Source organism: Diceros bicornis, chromosome 12, assembly GCF_020826845.1.
Source record: "Diceros bicornis minor isolate mBicDic1 chromosome 12, mDicBic1.mat.cur, whole genome shotgun sequence".
NCBI classification, from domain to species: Eukaryota; Metazoa; Chordata; class Mammalia; order Perissodactyla; family Rhinocerotidae; genus Diceros; species Diceros bicornis.
Genome location: NC_080751.1, coordinates 46,198,568 through 46,207,869, shown reverse-complemented (window position 1 = coordinate 46,207,869; position 9,302 = coordinate 46,198,568). Strand labels below are relative to the sequence as shown.

At 49.3% G+C, this 9,302-nt stretch overlaps 1 protein-coding gene across 1 annotated transcript; it reads right to left on the bottom strand.

Moving 5' to 3' along the window:
* Positions 1 to 1,590: 1,590 nt before the first annotated feature.
* On the bottom strand, positions 1,591 to 7,605 carry LOC131412044 (cytochrome P450 1B1). Its single transcript, XM_058551407.1, has 3 exons — positions 7,237 to 7,605; positions 5,796 to 6,839; positions 1,591 to 2,949 (listed from the first exon to the last, which is right to left on the bottom strand). Exons 2-3 carry the CDS (start codon positions 6,836 to 6,838, stop codon positions 2,334 to 2,336), a joined length of 1,659 nt encoding a protein of 552 aa, XP_058407390.1. The 5' UTR covers position 6,839; positions 7,237 to 7,605; the 3' UTR covers positions 1,591 to 2,333.
* Between the last annotated feature and the right edge of the window lie 1,697 nt (positions 7,606 to 9,302).

Below are 9,302 nucleotides of genomic sequence, written 5' to 3'. Positions count from 1 at the left end.
CAAACCTGAGAAATCTTTTTGTTTTGGAAAAAAGCAATTTTCTTACAAACTCAAAGCTTTAACATACAAATTAAGCATTTAATACACAATATACCTTGACTATTGCAGTAACCTGGAGTAGATGTTCTGACTTTAAGGGGAACCAGCAAATACATTCTTTCTCTGGCAGAAGTAAAATGAGGTTTTCCAATTAAGCCAGTAATCTGTTTACTGTAGCCCCCAAATTCGGTTATTTCTGTTTGTTTTTGGTTTTGCTTTCCTTCCTTTAACTAGGTTATAAACATATCAAATAAGCCAGGGAACCTCCAAGCGCCCACCTTACTTTCTTTCACATAAGTAGTTTTTTCCCACAGATGAAAGTGCCAGATGAACTGAGCCTACACACACAGACACAGATGATGGCACATCTGCTCCTGGCTGATTTAATGAGGCATCCAGATTGATACATGATTGCTTTTGCTGCTGCACATCTCCCAATCAGAGTAAGTAGGCTACAGCAGCCTACTTACTGTAACAGTAAGTGTAACAAGCAGTAAGCTTTTAGGACACTGTACAACTTCCTTGGGATGTTTACACGCAATGAAAGTAACAATTTCAAACTTCACTTGGCACTTTTGCAATCTTCCATCACTTTTTTTAAGGTTTTCAGGTTATTTACATAAACTGAATGTAGACATTTTGTTGACGCTTTATGTTTTTAAGTTACCAAAGTGACTGCTCACTGGGTTGGCCATCTTAAATAGCACAACTGATCTGATCAGCTCCCCCCCGAACACAACGCAATCTTCAAAACAGCCTCCCAAGACTGTCTTCTGATCCTGACTTTGCAAAACACAGACTTTCATGCTACTTAAAAAAAAAATCATTTACAAGAGAAACTAGGTCAGTTATGATGGGAATTTTCCCCCTTGTTACCTAATAAAGAGAACATCCAGATAATTCATTGCATTTTTCACCGTTAATCAGGCAGACACAGGTTACATTTCTCTGCCTTCTGCAGGATAATGGCCAGACTTCCACTAACTTCAACTGGAACTCAATAATCAGAATGGCTTTAAAATTAAAATTTAAGCATGCCAAAAGTTTGGAATTTTAACATATTAACTAGAACAATTTCAAAAAGATATTCTGTGTTATGAACATAATTTTAATAAATATATTATAAAGTAATAAGGAAGACATCTCACGGATCCAATTTTGAGATTTTTTTTCAGTTCTCATTCAAGTTTTGGATGAGAGAAGAGACTTTGCTTCAACTTGGCTTCCAGGATGTCAAAACTAGGCAATTGATTTAATCAAGCTCATTTCATGTATTTGAGGCAAAACTGATTGAATTGGTTGTACTTTTTGATTTGCTATGACATTATAAAAGACATACATTATTCAACCTTTTCTTGACCAAAATAATGAATACTAACTATTTAATAATAAAATAACTAATACATGTTGCTTATGAATAACTATGTATGCATACATACTGAATACTATTTGTGGACTTTTATGTTAACATGTGAGACATTGAAATCAGTGCATTACAATCACATAGTTTAAAGCTTAGCTTGGCTGGTAAATCCTTTTTTTTTCTTATAATTGAAATTCTGTACTTTGGCAACCAAGAGAGATATGACTTCAGCTTGGATTTTTTTTTTTACTATTTAACAACTTAGCCTTTAAAATTCTTAATAAATCACTGAAACCCACTATAATCACTAAATCAACTACTATTAATTTCAATTTGAGAAAATGACTTTATAACTCATCCAAAAATGTAAGCAAAAGCACAACAGTAGGCAAAACAATAACTCCATCCATAGATACTAGAGCCGAACTAAGCGATTTTACTGAAAAGGTGAGAAGAGAATTTCTGGTCTTCACCTTTTCCTTTATCACCCTCAATCACATGTCTTACACTGAAATTATTTGCCTTTGCGTATTCAACAATACATTCTGAACTTTGCTTAATACGGTTTTCTATGGGGCAGATTTCAGCACACAGAACATCAATCTCGGATTCCACCCTCGAAAGCATAATTACTGAGATATCTCTACCTAATGGTAGTTTTGTGTGTGTGTGCATGTGTGTTTTAATTCCAAAGAATGCTCCTATAAGAAATTATTACCAGCATTTGATAGTTGTATAAAAATTGGGGGGCCCTTTAACTCTTTGACTCAAAAGATCTTCCCAGAGCCCCTGCATAGCCCAGCGCTCATCTGAGCACACAAGTGTGAGGCACATCGTCTACAATTGGTTTATGCTTACGTTAGGCTAATTGAGAAAGTGGCACAGGGGAGCCAGAAAATTTTACTCCCCATCCCTCAAAAGTTGAGTACTTCTAAAATTTCAACTTGTTTCTGGCTTCTCCCTGGCAGTCTTCCTCAGCCTGTAACTTTTGGACAGCACTATCAAGGAGCTCCATGGACTCTCTGAGAGTGACATTGATTTTAAATGACTTGGGTTTAATGGTCAGGCCGTAACTAAAATCTATTTTCGGGGACTCGTCTGGATTGGCCTTGATATTGCACTCGTGAGCCAGGATGGAGATGAAGAGAAACAGCTGCATCTTGGAAAGCTCTTCCCCGATGCACCGCCGTCTGCCCACTGAAAAAATCATCACTCTGCTGGCTAGATCCTTGTTGATGAAGCCGTCCTTGTCCAAGAACCGGGCTGGATCAAAGTCCTCCGGGTTAGGCCACTTCACTGGGTCGTGATTCACAGACCACTGGTTAACAAAAACCACCGTGTCCTTGGGAATGTGGTAGCCCAAGACAGAGGCATTGGCAGTGGTGGCGTGAGGAATCGTGATGGGCACAAAGCTGGAGAAGCGCATGGCTTCATAGAGAAAGGCCATGACGTAGGGCAGGTTGGGCTGGTCGTCCAGGCAGGGCAGACGGTCCCTACCCACGACTTGATCCAGTTCTGCCTGGACCCGAGCCTGCACTTCAGGATACCTGTTTGGTTTCAATACGCAGGGAGAAAACAAGTGAGGAAAATTAATTCTTCTTCATCCAGAAAGCAGATTATAATTTATTTTAATTCCACTTTCTTTATCTGAATCAGTGACTGAATTAACGTTTCCGGCCAAAAAGACCCATCTAGAGCAGTTTCCTAATTTCTCACTAATTTACAAGATGGATGAATTAATAGTTAAATTTCCTGTAATAAGCCTCACGTGGCTAATACTCTCTTTCCTATCATAAGTCAAAAAAATCTAAGTTTTCTGAGTCTGAAAAAGCACAATAATGACCGAGGCTGACTTCTCTGCTAGGCACAGCACGCACAGTGCCTAGGACACACAATACTTTTCAAGGGCCCACAAAAATATTTTCATTTCTTTTAAAATCAGAAGAAAAAACTGAACTTTTAGGTTGAGGAAAATGTTTTAATATATAATTTTGATATATTTACCCTTACACCAATGTAGTCATAAAATAAAAATTGAAAAAATTTTTTATGGAGTAAAGAATCTACGAAGGCAAAAATACCCTGGGCCTGCAAAAGTTAAAATGCAGCCCTGAAAGTGGATCCTTTTTTTTTTCCTCCTCTCCCTAGACAATTCCAGCAGACACACTGTTCGTATTTTATACAAAGATAATTGGTATCCTGATAGATAAAGCTACGTCTTCTAAATTTAATAGCAAATTCCCAACGTTCATGAGATTATGGTACAAATTGTAATACTTTGTTCACTGTTGGCGATATACACTACATAGTACAATCCTTTTGGAAAACAAAATCTTAGTACCAAGGAAGATCCATAAGGGTAACCTCTCCCCACTCCTTTTAAACCCATGTCTAGAAACGTATTTTCAGGAAATAACAGGTACAAAAATATATAACTACAACAACAGCTGAAAATTTTAAAAATGCAATCAACAACGTTGAAGCTCAAGAAATAATTATATATAACAATATGTTATTAAGGTAAAATATGTAGCAATCAAAAATTACTAAAATAAAGTTTAAAAGGAAAACTGTCCATTACAATAAATGGAAATGTCAGAAGTAAAACAAAAAAGAAAGTAAATAATTATTGCAACTCTGAAAAAAATGTAAGCATGCATGTGATGAAAGTATCCGTGCTTTAAAAATCGTTTCATTAGCCTCATATTTCAGGGGTCTGCAAACTGTTTCATCAAGGGCCACATAGTAAATATTTTAGGCTTTGCGACCAGACCCAACCCTCTCTGTCGCGACTGTTCAACTCTGCCTTGTGCTGTAATGTGAAAGCAGCCACAGACAATGAAGGCGCATGGGTGTATTTCGACAAAACTTATATACAAAAATAGGTAACGTAATTTGCCAACCTTTGTCATATTATCTTTTCACTAAAAAGAAGAAAAACGTACTCATCAGCTATATTGAATCGAAAGTGACCCCCAAATTGTTTTATTTCCTTTTGCTGCCTGCTTCGGTTTCTAATGAAAAAGAAAGAAACGGCGTTTCAAAAGATAACATGCTTATCTGGGGATGCAAAGGACCTATGATCCCATTTTGGAATGTCTTCTTCCTGACCTATTACCCACCTCTCTTTATTCGATTTCTGTTCATCCCTCCTACGTGTTTCTATCATCTTAACACGGAAAAGCGATTTTAAATACACACAAAAAATTCAATTTGTGAAAGTAACTGTACAGTATCTAAGGAAATATAGGTTGCAGTGGATTCTAATAAGAAAAGAAGCTGTCTTTGCCTTCCAATATCTGGGGCTCCAGCAAATTCAGCATCCCCCACTGCTTATATGTGTGCCAAGAAATGGCACAACCAGGTCTCTCAAGGCAATCAAGATTTGCCTTGAGCAAGACATTTGCCCCTGGCGTAGGGTTGCCAGATAAAATACAGGCTGCCCAGTTAAATCTGAATTTCAGATAAACAATAGCTAATCTTTTAGTATAAGTATGTACTATGTAAAATTTATTTTTTATTTGCTAAATCTGGCAACACTTGATACCGGGAACCTGTTTAATTCCTGCATGCAGAGAGCTTCGGAGAGCTCTGCGATCTTAATAAAGGTGGGCACTGGGGACCAGCTAACCAACCCAGCCAGGCCCAGGGACCAGAGAGGTCCGCGGCGCCTCCTGGATACCCTGTTTGCCAGTCTAGATGCTGCTCTGCGCTCGGTAAAAGTATTGCTTCTCTGCTTTTTTACCCTGACACTTTTCCTTCTCCTAGTGCGGCGGTTTCATAAATCCAGCACAACCCGCTGGGTTCTGATCGCCTTCCCAAGGCTTCCGTGAGGGTTAACTGCCCGCTGGGCCAGACCCTCTGGCCCCCGGGGCGCCTCCGCGCGCTTCCTTTGCCAGGGAACAAAGCCCGGACCCACGACTGGCTTTGAGCGCCGGGGCTGGGCGATCTCTGATCCGCGCCGATGACTGACCAAGCCGATAAGGCTGCTGTATTTCTTGAACATATTTACTGCCTTACCCTTTCTTTCGGAACCGTTCCCATTTTGCTTCTCTTGTGCCAGGGAGGAAGAGATCAGGGCTGACGTGCGGACACTTAAAAAACCTTGTTTTTCCAAGGGCTTTCTCACAAATTTGTCCCCACTCGGAGAGCCAGCGACAAGACCAGAGATGCTGAGCGATCTGGGCCCCGTTGGGTGGGTGTGCGCGTGTCTCCGCCAGCATTGTGCCTTCCTGAGCTGCGCTTTCGGGACGTGATCTCAGATTTGAGAGGCGGGACCCGGCGCGAAACCCTAAACCCTGCGCGCTGGTCGCGACCTAAGCATATTCTGGTCCCATCCGCCTTTAACACAGGAGGAAAGGAAGACCCGACCCACGCCTCCTAGAGGCTTTACCTGGTGAAAAGGATGAGCAGCCACTGCAGCGCGGTGGAGAGAGTGTCCTGGCTGGCGCCAAAGATGTCGGTGATAGTGGCCGGCACGTACTCCACGTCTAGCCGCGCGCCGCCGTCGCCCGAGCCCTCAGCCGCCTCCTTTCCCGCCGAGAGGAGGAAGGCGTCCATCAAGTCTCGGGGGGCGGCCCCGGGCCGAAGGTTTTCACGGTGCCGCAGGAACTTGGCGAGGACGAAGTTGCTGAAGTTGCGGTTGAACTGCTCGAATTCACGGAAGGCGGTGCGCACCGGGTTGGGGAAGCGCTGCAGCCAGGGCAGCACGTCCACCAGGCTGCCTGCGCCCACCGTGCGCCCGAACTCCTCGTTGTGGCAGAGCAGTTTTCGGAACTCGGCGTCGTCGTGGCTGTAGCGGCAGCCGAAGCACGCGGCGCTCATGACGTTGGCCACGGCCACCACGGTCAGGGGCCGCGGGTCGAGGAAGGCGCCGCCCGCGCTGCCGCGCACCAGCAGCGCGACCAACTCGCGCGCCTCGCCTAGCACGTGGCCCTCGAGGACGAGGCGGCTGCGCGGCTGGCGCGTGGCGAAGGCTCGCATCGTGCTTTGCGCTGTGCGCCGCTGCGTCTTCCAGCGCTCCGAGTACCGGCCGAAAGCCAGGCTGCGGCCGCCACACACCACGCGGAAAGAGGCGAAGGGTGGCCGGTCGGCGAAGGCAGCGCCCTGCTGCACCAGGGCCTGGCGGATGGCGCGCTCGCCGTTCAGCACCACTACCGGGCAGCTGCCCAGACGGATCTGGAAGACGTCGCCGTAGCGCCGCGCCAGGCGCGCGAATGAGAGGTGCGGCGCCGGGCCCACAGCCGCCGCGTTTCCGATCAGCGGCCACGCAAAGGGACCGGGGGGCGCGGACCCTGGCTGTCGCCGCCGCTGCCTAAGCAGCCGCTGGCCCACGTGCACGGCGGCTAGCACCGAGAGGAGCAGTAGGAGCGTGGTCTGCTGGATGGACAGCGAGACTGGCAGTAGAGGATCGTCCAGGCTGAGGCTAGTGGCCATGCTGGAGAAATAAGGGCGAAGGCGTGACACTCAGGTGTGCAGAGAAAGGAGCAGGCCCCACGCCCCTACCCCCGGCCTCCGGCTACCATGCGCTGCTGGGTAAGGAGAAGGTAGTGCGTAGTCAAGTCAGGGCTGGCTCACTGGAGAAGCAGCTGAACACATCCCTTCCCATCCCAAACCCGCTCCCCAAAGGAGAAAAGAAGGGACGTGTTTCCGCTTCTTTGTGACCTAGCCTCTCCGTCCCCACCAGTCGCGTAACGGTTCCTGCAATTCGGGGACAACACGGCGGGAGTCGAGGCGGTGGAGCTCAGTTTCCTCTAAGTGCCTGCCCCTGCGCCCCACCCTACCCCCGATCTGCGAGAACCCATCACAAGAGGTGGCTTCGCGGACAGACTGACCTGCGAGGAGGCACGGTTTCCAGCGGCGCGGGACGGCCAGCTCCAAGAAGGGGCTGGGGCTTTGGGGAGGGCAAGACCTCAACCTGACTGTCTCCGGGAAGTCGGAGGCCCGCCCCGGACACCTGCTGCAAGCTCTGGGAGCTTTAGCACTCACTCTGGAGTCTCTAGGCGTCGTCAGAGCTAGGGGCGCTTGGATTGGAATGGGGACAGAGAAAGGTGCCTCCTTGGCCGAGCCCCGCTGCACCTGGGGCCTCGGCAAAGTCGGAGTTTTCTCACAGCGTGGGGATTGAGATTGGGGGTCGATGAGTGGAGTCGATTCCCAGCCCTCGCGCCCCACGCGCGGCTCTGACAGCTGGTGTCGCAGAGGCGTGGCCGGTTTGCACAGTCACCCCAGAGAGTCAAAACGCGCCATCCCGTTTTTAAGGTCTGTGTGGAGGGAGGAGACAGCCGGACCTGGCGGAGGCGGGGCTGGGGCAGGGGGCGGGGCGCGCCGGGACAGTCCACGCAGTTCGGACGCCCACTGGGGTGGCGGCGAGCGGATGGTCACGCAAGGCGGCCCTGGCGCACCCCGACGGCTCGGCGAAGTAGCTGGCGGCGTTACTAGACGCGGCGGCGTCAACTTTTCGTTTGCCGGAAAACCGCTCTTTATCCCAGTCACCCCCGATCGAGGCCGCGCGGTTTCCCTGGAAGCGCGCTCCGGACAGAACCTGCGCATCCCGCTGCGCTGTCCGTGGGAGCGCGCCCCGTGCCCCGAACCTCCCTTTCCTCTGGGTGACTTGAGCTTCGTTCCCTGAGAGAAAACTTCTCGGGATGCTTGGGCGCCCGAGCCGGGAAAGGAAACCTGTCAGTTTGGAAACGGGGAAAGTTCGATTTGCGGTGGCGGTTTGTCTTACAGCCTCCCTATTTAACTTTATCTTAACGTTCTCGCAAACAAATCGACCCCTCAGATTGAGACCCTTTGGCGCGCCAAGTTCTCCTTCCCCCTCGAGCGGCGAGATCAAGAATCCCTGAGAGCCGCCGCTCCCCGGCCCCGGGGCCCCGACCGTCCTTGGCACACAAAGGCCAGCACTGGCGGGGCGCAGCTGGCCCTGAGGTTTCCCGCGTAGAAACTCCTCCAGGTGGCGCCGCCCACTGGAGGGCGCCGGGCCGCGCTGGCCGCCTCCGAGGCCCTTGGCACGGGGCCCGGAGCCGAGCTGGGGCGAACAGTGGCGCGGGGGGGGGCCAGGGAGGGCGCTCTGAAGCATCCTGGGGGAGGGGGTAGGAGGAGGCAAATCTCCGCGCGCCTGCGAACTTTATCGGGTTGAAAAGTTTCCTCTTGTCGCCTCCCCCTTGCGTGCGGAGCTGTGCCTTGCGTGCGCCGCTTCTGGAAAGTCGGCTCCAGTCATATCCCTCGGCGCTTCTCACGGCACCTGACACGCCGAGGCGGCGGCGGGGGCGGGGTGCGGGCCGCCACCACCCTCCGCGGCGCACGCACGGCCGCGCCCGCCAGGCCGGCGAGGCCGACGCCGGGGCCGCCGCCCGAAGGCGCTCGAGATGGAGACGCTGTCTTCCAAGGGGAAGCGGGAGGCGCCCGGGCCAGCGGTAGCCTCCCTGGCCGGCTTTGGTCTTCCCTGTTGGCTGGCACGATGTATTTTCAAGACCCTGGAGAGAAAAAGTCTTCTGCGCAAGGCTGGAGAAAGGGCGAGCCCGGGGGGAGGGGTGGGATGTTTGGGAGTTAACCAGGTAGGAATTGTATCTCTGGGCCTCCGGGGTCATCAGGTGTAAATATAAACGTAGCATGTTTACCACGTGACAACCCTGTGCTTTGCGTTTTACCTGCCCTGTGAATCTCTATTGTTTCCCTGTTTACAGATGAGGAAACTAGGGTTCAGAGAGATTATGTGACTTACCCAGGATCATACACACTATAATAATACAATTAGGATCCTACAATAGAATCTTAAATGATTCTTCTCTCAAGAAAATGATTGAAATGCTTGCGTGGACAAAGTGGGCTGGTTTTCTCCCCTCCCCATCTTCCCTCTCTCAAGTAGTAAAGCCAGAATTTGAACCCATGAAGTCCCACT

What these genes read in the sequence shown, in the direction of transcription:
- LOC131412044 (XM_058551407.1), bottom strand. Translation starts at nt 6,838, where the DNA reads ATGGCCACTAGCCTCAGCCTGGACGATCCTCTACTGCCAGTCTCGCTG. An exon ending in CTGCTCATCCTTTTCACCAG is followed by an intron (nt 2,950 to 5,795) that starts GTAAAGCCTCTA and finishes GAAACCAAACAG; the next exon opens with GTATCCTGAAGTGCAGGCTC.